General features: G+C 39.4%; 1 protein-coding gene across 1 annotated transcript in view; it reads right to left on the reverse strand.

The window, feature by feature from the left end:
* Window positions 1-1,635: 1,635 nt before the first annotated feature.
* The window catches only part of FAM171A1 (family with sequence similarity 171, member A1), a 37,443-nt gene continuing 18,819 nt past the window's right edge, over window positions 1,636-20,259 (reverse strand). Inside the window, exons 6-8 of the mRNA XM_010562691.1 lie at window positions 7,585-7,701; window positions 5,040-5,154; window positions 1,636-4,372 (exon numbers count right to left, since the gene is read on the reverse strand). Of these exons, the coding sequence (XP_010560993.1) occupies window positions 2,671-4,372; window positions 5,040-5,154; window positions 7,585-7,701 (1,934 nt within the window). The 3' untranslated portion in view covers window positions 1,636-2,670. The remainder of the gene's footprint in view (window positions 4,373-5,039; window positions 5,155-7,584; window positions 7,702-20,259) is intronic.

The following is a 20,259-nucleotide window of genomic DNA, read 5'->3' on the forward strand; positions in this document are numbered from 1 at the left end:
TGTTCCAATTTCATTTAACATGTGGCTCAGATGTGTTGGATATACTGAGAATTATATTCCACAAACTATATATTCTGCAAAATCCAACTATTATATGGCTGGTGATATGACCGCAATTAAAAAAAATGCTATTTTAAAGAAGATTTGCAAAATACCCACATTGTGTTTGTTCAAGTATATTTGCTGTATTAGGACCACAAATAATCAAACCTTCAAACTATGTGTTTTGAACATAAAACCAACACGATTAAAGAAACAAACCACTGCAATTTAATAGCAACAATCTCACTTTACAAGATAATAACGATGGAAACTTTGCAAAGGAATCTGAAAAAGAATGTAATTAAAAATGACAGATTTAAGACAACAGAAAGTTGAAAATTAAATAGCACAATAATTCTAGTACGCGGAAATTTTAACCAGAATGTTTACTTGATGCAGCATTGTGATTAATAAGTGACACTGTATTACCAGCACTTACTGACATCTGATAAATACTATTCCTTTAAAGTAGCATTTTTCTGTTCAGTGATCTTGCACAGACTGACAATAAGTAACCCAGATCCCAGAGCCAGTTCACATGCGGTCAGTAGCAAAATTTCTAAACAGAACAGGAAAGGACCTGGAACGCATGTGATGAGTAAAACATAACTTACTGCTAATATGGTGATTTCAATATTCAATGCACACCACAAATATTATTTTAGATTTCTTTCACAACATATACCACTTCCAAACATGGATCAAAGCAAAACAGAGGTGATGTGGCTTTGTGGATGGAGAGGAGCACTGGCCTGGGAACTAGGAAATCGGGATTCAGTTCCTGGCTTGCGCCCAGACTCCCAAGGTAAGACATTCAGTGAGACGGAAATTACAACACCAGCGTCCTAAGAAAACCTTGAAATCTACTGAAAAAAAGAGCAATGAATCCGAACCAGGGCTTATTATTAAAGATCAAATAGGAACTATATAACACTTTCTCTGATCACTTTAGAGATTGCATAATAATTAACTTTATTAAGCATGACTGATGCTAATGCTGCATAAAAATAATTGGATGAAACATGATAAACTGAATGTGTACAAAGGATTCCACAAGAGTGGAATTCACATACTTTCCCTTCTTTGAACCCAATTCATGAAGAAGCGAGAAGTGTGCAATAAGTGTGAGTATCCGCAGAAATCTCAGAAAGGAAACTGGTCCCACAGGAAGCGTTACTCCACAGAGAATTTTGGTGATACCAGGGGATTTCATTTCCAAAGTCTTCAGTGATACTTAAGTGAATAGTTACATGTTTATCAAGAGAGGGAGGATGCTTTTCTGAAAAGGGGTCTAAATTTCAGTATTGACTGAAGTTCAGGAGAACTGCATAAGAAAGTGTGTTAGTAAGTCACACAAGCATAAATATGCAGAGCAAAACTGAAACCAAAGTATTTTTCTTATTAAATAACATAAAATACGTGATGACCAACAGAGGAAAAAATCCACAAAGATATTTTTTGCAGTTTATTTTCAATTATAATTTTTGGATAACCAAGCAGCTCTGTATGGAGAAAGCACAGAAGAGTCATTCTGGCACTTTTGGATAGTACATTTTTTTTTTTTTTTTTTTCATTCCAAAATTTTTCTAGACACATTCAGTCCACTTGCTCGGTCTATAGTCCATTTTATATGAGCATGATTAGCTCATATGATTCCAGAGGAAGCTAACAATATATACAGTCTATTCTTGGCTATTCTGGGCCCTTTAAAATGTCTTCTAAGTCTATCCTGGCTAAACAGAATCCACAATATACATGATAGCTACAGAATATACTGTATTGAAATGAGAAATGCTCAGCACAAAATGGGACTCTTGGCATGCAGCTTAAAATAAAAGGTTCAGAAGTTTATAAAATCCCAAATGGGGTCAATTAAAAGGAGTTACCAAAAGAAGGGACTGTTCATTGTTACTGTAAAAAAGGCACTTTGAGTAAATGGGACCAGAATTGAAGGAATCTTAGTCGACACAAAGTTCAGTTTGGTTTCATAAAAAGGCTTCAATGCTAAGGGATGCTACTCAAGTTTCCTGCAGTTTCACATTAAAATAAATTGCTGAGTAGTTTATAATAAAGGACATAAAATGTTTACAACCAACTTGTAAAATTAAGAAAAGCATAGTATAAGCAAAATATTACTAAAAGCAGCAATGCATAGCCTTTCATTGAGATAATGCACAATTTTGGACACCATGTGTCAAACTCTTGTTTTTAAGATACTTTCAGTAGCATTATCAACATAAAATTGGCCTACAAAACAAAAGCTTTACCAGCTCCCATTCATAAGGAGATTGAGGTCATAAACCAACCAAAACAATTTGTCAGTATTTTCAACATCCTGGATGACCAATATCAAGTATATGGAATAACAATCACACTCTTTGTTCAGCTATCTCACTGGAGGCAGCTGTTAAATCAGAGGAATGATTTTAATTCTTTTCTAACATTTACACAGTAATGCATTTAAGTTCTTTCAAATGTTGCTCACCACAGTTTGTTTTTCTCTTTTCTCTCCACAAAAAAAAACCCAAAACAAAACAAAAAAACAAACAAACAAAAAAATCAAGCACTTCCACAGAAAGAATATTTGGCAATTTTATACTCCACTGAATGGTGGATTTTCACAATAGCTCACTTGAGATTGAAAGTCATTAGTGGTCTTTCTTCTCGTTTCTGCCAAGGACTCTTCTTATCTTCACCTTGGTCATCTTCCTCATCCTCCTCATCCTCCTCATCATCTTGAACCGATGTTCCGTGTTCAGGACTAGTTAATGGCTCTGGTTTGGTATCCACAGTTCTTGTTTCCTCCTGCAGGCTGGGCAGCTGCACACCGCTTCTCTTACTAGTGCCTTCTAGTAGGCATCGTAGAGCATTGTCCTCAGGGCTACAAACTGCTGTTCCACACTCGCTGCCACTTTGGTCCATATCATCCAAGTACACAAGTTGTGTGTAAGCTGTGCTATCTGAAACCTTCCGCTCTCTCTGCTGGTGCTCTTGCACTGGTGGGTGACCCTGTGGTGCAGACAGATGATCTCCTCTTCCCTTTCGGGCAGATTTTGGTTCATTCATGTCAACACCGGAGTCCAAACTGGCATCGTTACTCCCGTTCCTACCAGCTCTTTGGAGATCAATGTATGAATGTCTAACGTGAGCATTTGAACGTCCATCTAGAGAAACAAACCATGCTCGAGGATGAGGCAATGGCTTTCCACCTCCTAATTCCATCAAAGCCTTTTCTGTAAGAAGCTGCACTTCGCTATTCATTTGAGCCAGGGATGCATCATTAAGTGAGGCAGGAATGGAAATAGATTCAGACATGGAAGCATTTTGTTGACTCCACTCAGCTGCACCTGCATCTTGCAAATGTTGCTGAGATATTGCTTGGGATGCTAACTGTTGGGGTTGCAGCTGTTGGGGGGGGTGTGGAAAAAGCCGTGCATGAGGGTTAGGAAGCTCAGCCTGAAGTCTTTCTATATCAATCTGCTGGTCAGCTGGGACAACCAGTGGCTGGCTAACAAAAGGATGTTCTCCTGGCAATTTCATGTAATGACCTGGGATGACCAATGCAGGCAAAACTTTTCTGTAAACACTGTCATTGACTTGGTCAACAGAATTGCAGCAGATTAACTGACCTGGTCGAGGGAAAGATGTAGGTCTTTCAAGGTGATCAACTGAACGAGACATCATACAATCAGTAGGTCTGCAGTCCAGCAGCTCTTTTTCAGGGGCTGAAGGTGTGGGGTATATTTGTTCCTGAATATTGTATTTACTTCCAGTAGCAATATGGTTCATAGATACTTGAATTTCTCTCTCTTGCTTTTCAAATAAAGGCTGAGGCAGCATAGCATTGTAACTTCTCCTATACTCATCTTTGATAGGGGACTCATAGCCTTCAGCTGTTTCTGTAGATTTTCTTGTCTTTAAAGGAAAACTATCGGCTGATTTGTGGTAGTCTTTTCTTAGAGACCCACTGGGAGTCAGCTCATCCAAGGAAATTCTGCTCTTGTCTTTCTCCTTGTCAGAGAGCAGTTCCTCTCGGGAGCTAAACTCCTGGGAAGTACTGAATGAGTGTTTGAGCATAGGTGTATGCATATCTGCTTCTCCACTAGGCGATACCATCTCCATGTGGACAGCACTGATTAATTCCTTTGCACCTGAGTTTTCAGTGTGTCCATTGCTAGCAACGGATAACCCACCAGGAAATTCTGACTCGCGACGTGAAAATATTAAATTTATATGGGACATTGAGGTTGCCTGATCCTTCTTAGAAGTGTCCAGTGCTGTCGAAAGTTGCAGTTTCTTATGATGCTGACGTGGTCTTAAACATTTTCTTCTACAAAAGCCGGTAACAAAAGAAGTTACACATTTGTGACTGTTGTACACAAAAACAAGAGCAGCAAGTGTGCCTTAATGGGAGATTTTTAGGCAGTGATTAGTATTAGGGGAACTGAGCTTTTATTACATAACCTAACAATTAAAAGCTTATCCCAGCAGTGAAGACAAAATCAAAGAATAATGTCAATTGGGAAATATCTCAAGCACCAATTACAAATTTGAGCAAATGTCTGGAGGAGGCAAATACAAAATCACTCATTAATATACACTTGCTGATAAAAGGTTAACATTTATTTTACTCTAAGACTAATAGAAAGATCACTTGCAAATGCGTAGCAGATACAGTGACAGAGATCTTGGACCTATGCCCATGTTCGATAGGAGGTTTTAAAACATCTTACAAGGAAAACACAGGTACAGGTGTGTGTGATTTATTCAACTACCACCCTAGCAAAGGCAGGGATTGTATATGCCGCACATAACCAGGAAGATACGAAGGTTTATCTCACTGTTTCTTTCTTCTTCAAATGCTTGCTTGCTTTCCCCCCACTCTCCCTCCCCCCTCCCGAAGTAAAAATGTTTCAATACAAAAGCTTTTAATTTCATAAGCACAAAACCCCTTGTATTTCCAACATGAACTAAGTAACCAGGACAGTGAATCTTACCTGCAATAATACAAAAGCAGACACAGCAAGACTAGAAGTATGAGAGCCATCCCTCCTAAAATTGCCAAAAGAAACATTGTGTGATAGCTGGTAATGTCGTGTGTTACGACGGGACCTGGAAGGCCAGAAAAGAGAATTTAGACCTGTAACAACCTGCAAACAGGAAGAGGAACAACACTTAAACAAAGAGAGGGACTTCTTCCCTTGTTATCAGGGTGCTAAGTGAGCAACACTGCCGCTCGTAGCCCTGGTGCCTATTGAGCAGACCATCTCTGGAGAAGGGAGCAAGTTGTGGAGAAAGCGTGTGCTGGTTTTCATGACTGCAAGTCCAAATAGATCATTCTGTGGAAAAGCAGTTAGTTTCAATAGGAGCATGCATCAGTGAATGCTGCCTTCCAGGCCCTGATGCTGACACAGTGTGCCAAAGCTTGCATCACTGGAGAAAAGCCATCACAGCATCTTCCAGCACTGTAGCGTATGTAGTAGCACTGTGGCCAACAACTTCTCTTTAACAACATTTGCGGTGCTTTGTACTCAACAGTACATACACTGCAGTACAGGATTCACTGGAAGATGTGTTGGTGCTCTGAAGTCCAGATCAAGCCAAGCCAAGCAGATCTTCAGTAGATTTAAAAACCAGGCCACTAGTGAAACAGTGTTATAAGTCCAGGTTTCAGTAATGCTTAGTAAATGTTCTAACATACAAAGGAATGCACACATGTGGACAGCATGTGTAGTCCTGCCGGTTTGTAAAATCCTTATCATGATTTTGAAATAAAGGCCCAAATTTTCATCTGCAGGCAAGGAGGTACAGCACCAGCTGACAGAGTAACATGCATGTACTGTGAAGGACAGCAATCTTGGCCAACATTAAAGTTCTAGATCATGAGGTCTGTAAAACCTCATCTGTGGATCTTGAGTGGTCTGTAGAGCCACTGCTAGGAACACAAAGCTCATTTTGGTCCATTTTTTGAGATAGGAAATCAAACAGATTCAATAAGGAGATAAAATAAGCAAAAAGACATTAAGCTCATTAAAAATAACATCAAGTATATTGCATTTGGGAAATCTAAATATTTACACGTTCTGTCCTGCCATTACCTTTACATAATTGATTGATACTATTGCTTCAGGACATTAAGAAAAAGAAGAGATAGATCACTTCAATTTTTCATGGAAATGTTGTTCCCACTGCAACAAAGTTTTAGGAACCCAGACCTAGCCCTCAGAAAGAAGGAAAAGTAAAATACAAGTAGAAATTCTGCCATACAAGTTGAACTGCAAGGACAAATAAGCCTTCTCCTGTTAGAGTTACAAGCCTTCTAACCTTAGAGTTACAGGCACAATTTTCAGGACTAGTGTAACTTCCTTGCAGTCTGGCACAGAGCTGTACCGGGAAATGTCTGGCTCAGAGCAGTTGCTTTTTCTTAAAGCACAATTATTTTGTAAAATTCCATAAAATTCAGATCTGCACCTGCCTCTAAACTCTGTTCAGCAGTGAATCAGCTGAATATTCCAGCAGTTTCATTTACTATAACCTCAGAAAAAAAGCTTGCATATCATGAAACAACTTCATGGCATATACAAGCAGACTTTAAAAACAGGCCTCACGTTAGAGTTTGTTTTGTTGGTTAGATATAGTTTATTTAGCTTGCACAGCCAAGGCAAGAATGTTTTCATTTCTACTGTATTTGGTTTTTATCCAGAAAATCTAATAAAGAAAATCTGTAAGAGGACGAGTTTTTTGTTTGATTGATTGGCCCTTCTATACACAGAGGTATCTCTGATTATTGGTGGCTGAAGAACTAATACTAAGAAATCTGAGGCAGCCACAGACAGAAAAAAGGAATAGCAAGCTGCAACACTAATAATCTCCACAGGCACAGAAATATATATAATGCCTAGTTCAAAGTGATTTTCTACAGTTATGCCAAGAGGCTTGCAGATGGCAACCTGTCAGCTCATCTACTAATGCCACTCTGCTAAAACACTTCCTAGAACTTCCACGCTAAATTATTCGTGGTGTAAATTAAACAGTCAACAAGACTATGCAAAGCGTAAGTCAGGGCAAAATGGGCATCTTCAGCAAAAAAAAAAAGAAAAAAAATTTACAATCAATTCATTAGTAGATGTCTAACCCAGGATGACATTGGTCTTAGGTAAATCCATTTTTTTGGGGAGTTTCTGTATAGAAGCTTGACAGCATGTATTTTTCTACCTGCTGGAACACCAATACATTGATGTTGTACCTCCCCTCATTTTCTAGCAATGGCTCTGCCAGGCAGTGGTGACATAAATGCATCAAAGCAGGAACACTTCAAAAAGTTTCCCATTGAAAAGACTCAGAGGTTTTGAGCCCAAGGGTTGCCCCCCACAATCCCCAAAAGATTTTAGCCCTTTACTTTCAGATTTCTGTTTTCTAATAATCCATTATTGATCAAGCTGTGGCATCTCAGATGAGGTCATTCTGAAAAATATAAACATTATATATGAATAAATAGTTACTCAATGCTGCGAATATCAATAAAATTCAATTCCATCTTACCTGGGAGTGTAGGTGACATAGCTGCAACCCAATAGCCCAGCTGAGGTGCAATATAAGTCCAAGTCAACTGATTTCCTTCTTGTTGTACAAGGCCCAAACTACTCTTCAGCCATGTCCCTGTAAATGCAAAGATTGTAAGAAGGTATTACAGATGTATTCACACCTTCCTCTGCAAACAAGTGGAAAAGCAAGCAGTAACAAAACCTATCAATGTGCTGTAGGGGTTGTGTGTGCATTGCTGGGAAGTGGGAGATTATGCCATTTTGTTGCTGGCATTTGAGAGCTCCTGCAAGTAGTCATCCCCGTGGCCTTCTCAGAAGCTTTGTACACAAAAAAATTTAAGAATAAATAAAACTAATAAATCTTCAAAAAGGGTTAAAGGAAATAATTATTGCCATATTTGATTCCCCTTCTTTGAAGAAGGATATTCCTGAAGCTGATTATACATAGACAGCCCACTTAAAAAACTGTACTTCAAGAGATATCACATCTCCCAGACCACATGCGAGTTCTGCACACCACCTTTCTGTCAGCTCTGGCTGTCAACTTCTAGAAGACTGAAGAGAATGCTTCCTCAAAATGTTGGTTTTCCTGTACAGAAAACAAGCTTATGAATGTTACTGCCAATAAATGTAGAATTAAGTTGCACCATCACTTTGATTCAGCAATGTGAGTCATTCAGAATGTGTATACAACCAGGAATACTGTTTGGTAATGGATGATGAGTTTTTTAAAACATGTTTCTCAAAGGAAATGTAATAGATTTTTTAGAATTATCAAATGATCATTTCAAAATAAACAAGATTGACAATTTTAAAGCCATGTGTTTAAGTTCATATAACTCTTAGGTAGTCCAGATTGACAATCTGCACTAGTTGAGAGCTGTTCTACTTTCAGAAGATAAATTTTGTTACAAGAATTGGGCTATGAAAAACCTTTACAACTGAATCAGCCGCATGCCTTTTTGTAATTCATAAGCCCCCTGATTCTGGGGCTGTAGGAGAAAAATTAGTTTCTGATATATTAAATGGCCAGTATGGGTTGTAGACTGCTCCCATATTTATTCTCTTTGAAAGAAACACAGAATTGCTGGCCTGGACAGTGAGAGCAGTCGCTGGGAAGCCACCCCTGGTGCCAAGCAGCAGTTCCCGAAGCTGCAATCCTGGCTTGGCATCTCCCATGGGTGCCGAAACAGAGGGCATGAACTCACTAAGGAGGTTCTTCGCACACGTTGGCGGCCACTACCAGTACAACTGATCTGTGTACAGTGAAGGGATAAACCCCTCTGCACTTCTGCAGCGTAGCTCTGTATTTCTGTGCAAAGGGCGCAGGACAGAATGCTGCATTTCCATTACTCAGCTTCAAATGCTCACTTTAAAGGCAAGCTGCTTCTTGTACTTGTGATTCCCTTTCCTTTAAATAGCCTCCTGCATGTAATTCCCCAAATGGTGCTTTTCATCAGACGTCACTCAGGACTAAGCATGAGCATTTGTGGATGACAGTCATCTGAACACTTCGCAGTGACAGCAGAACACACAGAAGAGAAGCTGCTGGTGTTTTGTTTTTTTAATACCACTGAGATCCTGCCGATTTCCTCTGTGTTCCTTAGGTTATCCATCAGTGCAAACCCTGTACATGTGAGAATGGCTATCCTGGTTTCGGCTGGGATAATTTTCTTTCTAGTAGCTGGTATAGTGCTATGTTTTGGGTTCAGTATGAGAAGAATGTTTTCAGTTGCTGCTAAGTAGTGTCTAGACTTAGTCAGGGATTTTTCAGTTTCTCATGCCCAGCCAGCAAGAAAGCTGGAGGGGCACAAGAAGTTGGGAGGGGACACAGCCAGGGCAGCTGACCCAAACTGGCCAAAGGGGTATTCCATACCATGTGACGTCATGCCCAGTATATAAACTGGGGGGAGTTGGCCTGGGGGGAGCGCTACCCGGGAACTAACTGGGCATTGGTCGGTGAGTGGTGAGCAATTGCATTGTACATCACTTGTTTTGTATATTCCAATTCTTTTATTATTACTATTGTCATTTTATTATCATCATTATTAGTTTCTTCCTTTCTGTTCTATTAAACTGTTCTTATCTCAACCCACGAGTTTTACCTTTTTCCTTCTGATTCTCTCCCCCATCCCACTGGGTGGGGGGGAAGTGAGCAAGCAGCTGTGTGGTGCTTAGTTGCTGGCTGGGGTTAAACTACAACAATGGCTCTTCTGAGTATTTATTTCCTCTCTGCTACTGATTTTTCCTATGTAAGTCCACCCTTAAAGTCCACCATCTTTGGCTAATAATAAACACATCTGCATATAGTGAAAGGTTTAGAAAAATAAACATTTGAGAGAATTTCTAGATCTAGGTGACTATTATTTCCAAGTAGTGACTCTGTATTTGCAACCAAACTGAATTGGTGGGCAACAGGGGAAAGGAGTTGCTGATGTAATTTTCGGTTTTCCAAGTATCATTTCTAGTCTGTAATGGGGTAGCAATAATCTGTTATTTCATAAAGAAAGTCACAAAAGACAAGTAATTTTGATTCACAGTACCAAAAGGACCAAAATCTGTGTACACAGATTTGCACATATGGCATCCATAACTGTCATATCAGAACACCCTGATGTAGACATTAGTTTACCTCTTTTAGGGAAACATTATCAGGAAGAATAGAATTTAATTGTCCACAGTTATGCATGAAGTTTCTGGAAAAACTAGGAAAAGTAGATAATTTTCTCCACTAAGATGGACATTATCCCTTCAGATTTTCTACCCATGCTTTTGGGAAGATGTCATACTAATAGCCCTGAACCACAAGGTGAAAAATAGCCCATAGGGTCAAAACCTGCTTCTATCTTGTGCCTAAATGCCATTTGATAAGAAAACTCCTGTAAGCTTGAACTTTGTCATTTTTTTCCTGCAAGGTTCTGACAATGAGAATTTGCACCAACTATTCAAATACACAACCATGTGAAACAAAACTTTAAGACTAAAAGAGATATAGAAGTGCTGATTAAAAAAAAAGAATGGAAGGACCTTGGTGATGAATTTATCATGCTTCCCATACTTCTCTTACCGTCTCTAAGCCCTTTAAATTCACACACAAGCAGAACACATACGTATGCAATTTAGCAAAGTTCATTATCTTCGTAGTCTATTTTTATAGCTACCTCCTTGAGCAGAAGCTATTATTGATTCCCTCACTAGGGGGAACTTGTGTCCAGCTTGGCTTATTCACGTTACACTGCATTCTAATGAACACAGTCCTCCTAATGTCTCTTTAAAAAGCTTTTGCTCAGTAATACTCTGCTTGCATAATACAGCAATCAAGAAGCTAACAGGCTGCACTCTTATCGCTGTGAGCAGAGCTCAGCTACCATCCTGCCAAACAAGCAGCAGCTCAGATTGCTCATATTTTAGCAACAAAAGGAATCCCTATATTTGCAATGGAAGAAAATAATAGTCTACTCCACAAGGTCAGTCAGGTTTCATGCTTGTCTTCTGCTCATTTAGGTCACCCATTTTTGCCAACCACTGGATACACTCAAGGAAATTTATCTGTCTGTATAACACTAGGGAAAAATGTAATTCTCCCTCTCTCTGTTATGGACAGTTCAAGAATTTCAAAAGTGTAACAGATATATCTGATATTGGTCATCTTTAAATAAGAGTGATGAAGCTTTTGTTGACCATACCCTACATATTAGTATGTGATGACAGCTAGAAAATAATTACTCTTTAAATGGCACTGTCCCAAGTTCCTTCATCAGGACACCACCAAGTGCGGGTTCCTGGGAACCATGGGTACAGAGTCTCATCAGCTGCCTTTTTTAATACTTTCCTGGTCCAACACATCTGTGATAAACTCACCTCTTATACTTCCACCATCTCTTACCAATAATCCACTAATAAAACAGAACATCCTCCTGCATGATGAAGAGAATGAAGAACTCTATCCTTCACGACAGCAGTGGCAAAACAGGTTTGAGCGGAAACAGTTGAAACACAAAGTCCTGTATTGTTTCTTGTGTGATCAAATTGCTGAAAGCCAACATAGCATTACTGGAGGGAACTGATGTGCCTTCAGTATTCTGCAAACCCATCGGGGCGTTTCCAGGTCTCTCTCACATTTCATCCTTTATAGGTTCTAATATCTTGGTCGCTTTTCAACCACCATTAAACACCAAGCAGCGTTCTTCTAACTCCCTACGTGCAATGCCTTGCTGTAATGACTAATGTTGGACCTTCTACCAAGCAAAACCCAATCGCACTGTACTTACTAGCTATGCTCCTAGCATTTCAAGCTGCCTTGAGTAAGCAAGAGTTCATCGCTGTGCAGCCTCGAGAATGAATTCCCTAACTCATCCCAGATTCTACCTTGCAGTGGGAAACAAGATGTTTTCCTGTTCTAAAAAAGCAGCTAATTACCCTCTGTATCCTCACATACTTGCTCTTGTAAGCAAGGGAGAAAACTGAGGGGCAGTGAGGAAAGAACAACTTCCATTTTTCTGTCCTTTCCTATCCAATAGCCTGCAAATGGAGTAAGGGAAAGCAGCATTCATTTTTTCTGTGCAGGCAGGATTACAACTGCAGGAGAACTAAGCAGAAGCATTTAGGAGGGAAGAGAGGTCTTACCTCCCTGCATGGCTAGCTGTTATGATAATTTAATTTGTTATTCTCCAAATACCCTATAACATCTACTTCCTCCCCCCGCCCAAGTCAGCACAATCAACTAGCTTCACTGCTTACTAAGTTTTATACATGGTGTGCAATAATTGTTAAGTAACAAGCAGTACAGAATTATAAATAAAAAGCAGTACAAATAACTGACTGATAATTTTTGTTCCAAGACTGATTGTGTAGGTCCAAAGAAAACATGTCAATGCATCTTGGGAGCAGAAACAGCAAGTCCAGTACAGTTTGTAAGCACTGCATGATTTGGGCCAATTTGCCATTAATTCTTAAAGAGTGTCTGGTGCTTCACGGAAAACTTCTATATATAGAGACATTCTTGCTTATAGATCATTTTTACGTTTCTCTTCCTTCTTCCTCTATTACTGCTCCGTGAAGCCAACATGCTGATCCAGGATTCAAGTCAGGGGAGCTGCCTCCTGGCTCAAACTGACGGCAGGGGGAGAACCAAGAAGTTTCTTAACTCTTTCCTCACCAAAATTATATTTAGTGTTACTGACTTTTTGGAATAAATGGTGTCATTTAATAAATTTCTTCTTAAAAAGCTTATAAAACAGCTACCCAGCACTCTTTGTATATGTAACTTAAAAGCAAGGTAAGAGAGCTACCATCATTAACACTACAAAGAATATAAAAATGAGAGCACTTTAAAAGAAATATAAATCAAAAAACAATCAGATAAAGCTGAGCTCCATCTGGCTGCAAAAATACCCAAATATCAGAGACAAATTGAAAATCCAGCAGAGCAGGAAAAATAAATTCTGCTAGAGACTAGCATCTTAATACTTCGCAGTAACTGATTCTGATGAACACACTTATTTATCTCAGGCAGCTTTTAGGACTCGCCAATGGGGGCAAGAGGCAGTTATCATGAGTAAATTTAACAGCAAAAGTTTTGCAAGTTAAATCTCCGTTTCAACACACATTCTGCACTAAAAATGGCTTTTGTAATTTAATTTAGTTTACTTCTAAATCAGATTGGAAAATGGCACTTTCAGCAAGGAGAGTGTCTGGATGGGCAGCTATTGCAGAAAAGCCATTAGAGAACAGCTACTCTAGACTATTTCCCTGCACAATCAGGTCACTGCACATGCGGCCAGTCTGCCCAGAAAAGAAACGTCCTATTGTCTTTAAAGACACTAACTATTCAATGTGACAGCTTGCTGGATCCAGGCAGCACGAATGGATCTGCTTTTGTGGTCTAGATGCACGATGCCTCTGAATAAGACATTACTTCCATATTTTAAAGTTAGACCTTATTATTTTAAATTAATCTGTAGCGAGATCCAGGGAATCGTACACCTCTCTGGCTCCCATGTGTGTGACCGTGCATGCTGACAATCCAGCGCTGCTCCAGCTCAAGCAAATGGCAAACCTCTTCCTGGCCTACGTGGGGCAGGACCGCGCTTCCTTTGGGCAGGATTGCCACACCAGGCCATCTGCTCTAGAGAGATGCGTGTGACTCCTGTTAAACTCAAGAAGAAAGGAGAGAAATTCCCCTCGTGCGTGCTGGCTTCGAGGGGAGTTTGCACGCTGGCACCCCAGAGCACAGAACTCGGCTCTCTGGGAGGATGCATAATACTGCTGACTTCAGGTTTACCTTCCCAAGCTGACCATTTCAGAGCCTCCCGGATCGCTATTGCTGCAGGGACTTCTGCTGACTTTGACTGTGTATTCTTCCTATCACTGATCAAAACAGTTCTGGTAAATGACTGTCAGAGGAGTGTGCTGTAGCCAGCAGCTTCCCCTAAGGACAGTCATAAAGTCTAAATATTGCTAGTGCTTAAATATATGGTAGGTATGGTGGTTTTTTTCCTCAAATTACTTTCACATGTGAGCTTTTGATAGGAAACTCTTCCATTGATCACATACTGTTTGCTTTTTTTTTTTTTTTTTTGGTTTCTTTTAACTGGCAAAAGGATCATCCAATCTCACTCAAGCAGGGAACCCAAACTGTGCTATTTACAGCATGAATTATTTCCATCCAATAGGTTTGACAAATAAGAGGATTTAATTAGAGAGCAAATTAAGCATAATCCCATTATATGAATTTATTTTTATTCACAAGATTATCTTCCCTGGACAAAAGAGTTTTGGAAAGAAAAGAAAGATACTTTTAACTATACTACTTAATAGCATAGAGGTTTTAAATAAATATTCCTTAATGAGAAGTGCTTTTCTTTCAGCACAGATCTCTTCTGTGATGTCTACAATGTCTTGTACGATTGCCCTGCTTAGGCAGAGATTCACAGTTAAATGGAGATATACGTGTCAAAAGGAATGAGGCAGGTTGTTATCAGACAGAGTGTGGGACAGCAAAGGATATTCAAAACATACCAACAGTGTTTCTAGAAGTAATTGATTTAGACACTTCAAAAGGCAATGTTATGATGGAGAGTTAATCAAGGGCAAGTTTGTGAAAATAACTTCCTAAAGCATGTTCTGACATACATAAATTGTAGCTTTTCATTCTACCAGCTGAAAGCTGCTTATCAGATTTCTTCTTCCAAACAAAAATCACCTCTAATCTGCATCAGCATGGGAAGTTTTACTACAAAAGGATAGAGGTTTTGGTTTTACTTTTCTTCATTTTCTAAAAAGCTAAAAGCCACTGAAATTGGAAGTTGAAAAATTCCTTCTTGAATATTGGTAGAGATTACTCTCCTGCTCTCCCTCCCCCCAATACACATGGGTTTAAAAATTCATAGTATTTAAGTTAATATTACAATTTTGTTTTTGGAGTTGCTAGGCAACATCAAAAAATAAACGTCCCTGCTCTGAGCTCATACCTTCATTATTCTTCCACTCTTACAGAATTTGTTACATAAGCCTTCCAGGGCTAAATCCCGCTACTGTTCTAGCAACACCACCATTACTTGGTGTACTGTAAGGGAAACGTTTTTAACATCATAGCCTCAAGGTTTTTGCAAGGAAGTCTAATGGCTCCATTTATTACTAGTGTCTGAGAAGCTTTGTAGTTTTTGCCATCTCTACTAATTTTTCCCCTTAAATCACCTGTCAAGTGTTTAACAAAAGTATACACCAGTTTTCATTATTTAATAATTTTAATTATGTTGGGGCAGAAGGCAGGGCACATTGTCCAGAGAACAGCTTGCACTGCTTTTGTCCCCTCAGCGTTTCCTCCCAGAATGCCAGAACAGAAGAGACTTATTAGAGAAAATTATTTCCATATGTAATTACTGGTTAATAATTATATTTCAAAAGGGAAAGTTTAGTTCTGCTTGCTGGACCACCAGCCCTAGTTACTGGTGTACGTGAAAGATACTGCCTTAATATTCACTTTATCACATTATTAATCACATTCAGTTATTGACAAAATTATTAGAACAAGTAATAAATGAAAGCACAAGGCAATTCAAAACACTGCATGCCTTTTCCTTCATCCAGCCTCACAACACGCTCATGTTCAGTTTCTATTTTTCAAGCTGGAAGTGGAAGCAGATACACACTGGGATTGGATCTACCATCCCAGTGCTGCAAAGGAAGGCTGTCCCAGGTCCTCCTCAGCCTCTTCCAGCCCCACGCAGACAGTTCACACTCCTGCTCTATGCACTCCTGCCTGTATTTCCACTAATCTCCAAGTCCTCTCCAACTCAAGGAGCTGCACAAGCACAATAATCTTTTTTCCACTTCTGAAATTTTGATGTCCGTCTCTTCTCACCTCCTACTGCATGTCTTCTGTAGGTGGAGCTACAGGGCCATCTACATGATACAACATATAGTCCATTATTAAAACCTGTTCCCAGAAGACATACTATTTGTTTCCAGGTTTATTCCCTTAGTTACATAATAGTAGATTATTTACATATATCACTACACTTTGGCACCATCCTGATTCCTTCAATGTCCTCTTAAGCTCCACCATCATGCCATACCACATCTGCTTTGCCACAATGCAACTCAGATGGTATATGAGGTGGGGAGAGGATCAAATGATCCATTCACATCACTTTCATCTGTGTAAGCCACAACATCCATTTAAAAACTATATACATATTGAGAAACAAGCACAACTGCCTCCTGTGATCCACTACACCTCTCCAGCAGAATCATGATAGTGAGAACATACCTCAGGAAGCTACACTGTGAAGCATCGGAGGAAGAGCTTCTTTTCCTTTCAATGCTGAGGTTTGTCTACTAGTCTGCAATTATATCTGCACCTATTATGTAGATATCGTACATGGTAAAAAGCTGGGTTTGGTAGCTGCCATTTCTATGGCAACACATAAAATATGAAATTCTTTGAGAGCAGTTAGTTAAAAAATCTGTATTCCTCAGTGTATTTAGTCTTCAAGAATAATTTAACCTTCACAGCTGAGATAAAAAAGGATGTAAAAATCAAATTGTCAAGGAACTTGTAAACTACAGAAATAGTGTAACTATGAACTTTGTGGAGGCTTGGTTTTCTCTTTGCAATTTGCAAATCAATCTTTGTATTACCAGTGAATCTGATCTAGAACCAAATGTTCTGGATCTGATTATATTAAATTCAAACTTCTGGGGGCAGGGAACACATTTTCCTGAACGTGTCCATTTCTCACATGTAGAAAACCCAATAAAACCCATGGAGAAGTGCCTGAAGCCCCAAGGCCATGTGCACAGCTGCATGTAGTCCAAATGCAGACCATCTATCCAAGTTCAGAGGCATGTACTCGTACCCAGTGTCAGATCAAGCAACAGCCTGCAAAAGTTTTTGTTAAATGATTATTTTCTGTCTGTCATGGAGCATATGAACGTGGTGGCAATCAGAAGTTAACCAAATTCACAACAGAGAGGAATATGTTTTATTTTTAAACTACGAAAATATAAGTCAATCTTTTCTCTGGGTGGATATCGTTGCTACCACATGGGAAGCTTAAATCAGCAACTTTTACAAATCATCTTATTTACAAATAATGTGCAGTGAACTCACAGGTAGAGATGTACAGTAACCAGCTTACATGTTCTGCCTGACAGCAGCTGTCACTCTCTCCCTATAAACACTATGAACAAAAACCAAGCATCATTTCACCTCCATGAAACAGAGCAAAACCTTACTGCAGTCAAGTTTAAGTAGGCACTGATACTGTTTATACCTAAGTATATCCTCACTACTTCTTTTGAGCACAGAAAACATTATCTTCATTTTGTGGAGGAAGGAACATCAGGAGATTTTGACTCTACAAAAATCAATGGCAATTTTACCACTGAAGGCAGGACGTCACCTAGAAAAAGTAAATACCAGACTTTCAAGTGTATTTAGAAATCTATTATGGCATTAAATGCAGTCAGAAAGCACTGACCAAGCACAGCGGAGTACATAAAGTATTGTGCTTTATAAAGCTATAAAAAGAGTTCCCCAAGATACTCTTCTCCATATTCTGCCATCGCTTTACATTAATACATGGTTGAGATATCAGGCACAGGGGAAACATCCTCCTCTGTGAAGAAGCTAGTAATTTAAAGACAACAAGGTCATGTCAAAGATGTATACTAAGTGTTCGGGGAGGAGGAAGAACAGAGAAACAGTACTCTGAACTTCATTTACACAGTGCACAAGAAATAACACATTTTAAGGAGGATGAGCAAAAGGGTGGACGTTTAACCCCTTCAGTCCAGAGTCCTTTGCCACACAGGGTTGCAAACAGTGTTGAAAATATTTTTCTGGTATTTGGTGTGATTAATGAACTAGCAAATGCTTTGATACTGTCAGTGAAGAATAAATCCCATTTCCATATTACACACTGCGGAATATCTGGTAGTACTTTAAAGTCCTTCATAGAGCTCTAGATGTGGATCTAGAGGTCTAGGTGCAACATAATGCCTCTATGCTACATGGGATGAAACTGAGGACTTAAAATGGAGAATGCTGGTCTTACAGTTTTACTCACTGAAGCCAATGAAAAACAGACATCTTTATATAAAGCATAAACCATTTAAATGGGGGCTAAGGAGAATACAGCTGAGCAAGTGCTGGTTGTTCAGTCCAGCTGGTGGGAGCTGGAAATGATACAGGAGGTACAAAGTTTCATTTCTACTGGGATCTGTAGTACTCATTTCTGACAGAAGAGGACAAGGCTAGAAAGAAGTCTTGGACAGAAATTTGGTGTCCAAGAATAGAGAGATTAATTATATTGCTGTAAATCCTACTGACATCAAGGCAAATATACAGGGAAGAAGTCATGATCCCAACCATCTGTTTACGGATAAAGAAAAAAAGTTTTTCAGCCCCTTCAGATTTTGAGAAAAACAAGACAGTGCTTGGGAAACAAAAGAAGCCAACAACCCATAAAACCCTACTAAGCAATCCTGATTATAAAAATGAGAATCCATATCTCTTTATGTTCAAACCTTTAAGGTGTACTATGAAATAAAACCACTCTCCCACAGTAGTGTGAAACACAAGAGATATGGGTATGTCAACAGCAGAGAATAAGTTGTGTTTTAATGTATACGTCTCCATAACATCAATGCATCTGTGCTTATTATTACCAACACTAGAGAAATGCAGCAGGGGAAGGTGCTGGAGTGCATCTCCAACACAAGAACAAGGTTGGACATATTCGTTTACCCTAAAACTTCTCCAGGGCATAGATAGTTGTTCTTCATTTTATTAATTATGCAAAAAGGTATTACTGCTTTAATTTGCTTGCTGTGCATGCAAGGCAGTAAGTTTGTTTTGTAATGAAAAATCTCATTTGGAACAGTATAAAATAGATGTAGCAGATTGTCTTATTTTGATGTCAGCCTGCTTTTTCTGGCTGTGTCTTTCATCAGCATCAATGGAGCCACCCTCAGCCTTAAGTAGACTATGCTGCTTCTCTCCCTTCTCTCCCCAGTTCTCTCTCAAGGACAGAAACTGTGGTCATGAAAATACAGATTGTTTATGGTAAACATCCTAAAAAGCAATTAATTATTTTTGGCTGCCATAATAAGCAAATATGCCTAATTTCTGTAGAAACCATGAAAATCTCTGCACTTCCAATCAGAAGCCACTGGGTTTATATTAGTACGTCATGATCTCAGCAAAATGCATGAGAATCTAAGGATTAAAACATATTTGTAGTATTTCTGTCCTTTCTCCGCTCCCTCCTCTAAAAGTGAAAAGTATTTCTGCTTTTTAGAGCAGAAATTATACTTCATGGAGTAATGATGACAACCACATGGATTCTAAACAAAAACAATGGCTTGCACAAACAAGCACCCACTGTACTGCTAATACGCTAGAGAGAAGCACTACATTATTGCCTGGTAATATAGTCATAGCTTTCCATCTCTGGTATTTGCTCAATTTTCAGATAAAAGTGTGAAAATTTAAGCCACTGAAAATCTATTAAGGAGAGATGGCAACATAACTAGCACTGAAGAAAGCAGGTCCTGAAATGAAAGACAAAATCAGAATAATGAGGGTAGAGGTCCTATCCTGACGAGGCACAGATCTGGCAGTGCAAATGAATTACAACAACTTATTTGCCAGTTAAGGATTTCTCCAGCATGGAGCCATCCCAGTCATCATCCATCCTCCTTCCCTTCACAGTCCAAGCACAACAGGGATGGGGAAAGACAGGGTACCACCATGTTCACGCTGCATATTGCTAGTTTGACAGCCCTTAGGGTGCTAATGTAGCCCGCACAAGATAGAGTGGCTGCTCTACTTATTAAATTAGGCTACTCTAATTTAAATTGGTTGGGATGAGGCCAAAATTCTGCTAGAACTGGCATGCTGCAGTCAGGGCTTAAATGCACCTTTGTTTAACATCTTTGCTTGCACGGGAAGATGCTTACTTCAGCTGAAGTGTTAGCTGGAGCCTAAGCATAACGCCTTGAATACCTTCCTCTCCACCGCTTTGTGAAGCTAAGTGGCCTGACAAAGACGCATTTTGTTTAGTGGTGTTAATGCCTTCCCATCCCAATAACACAAGTGCTCCAGCAGTTTGTCATGAAGCAAGTTGGACTTGTCTCAAGATTGGGAGCCTCAAGCCTGCAACAC

The sequence above is a fragment of the Haliaeetus leucocephalus genome, unplaced genomic scaffold, assembly GCF_000737465.1.
Source record: "Haliaeetus leucocephalus isolate CR32 unplaced genomic scaffold, Haliaeetus_leucocephalus-4.0 Scaffold0, whole genome shotgun sequence".
Taxonomy (NCBI): Eukaryota; Metazoa; Chordata; class Aves; order Accipitriformes; family Accipitridae; genus Haliaeetus; species Haliaeetus leucocephalus.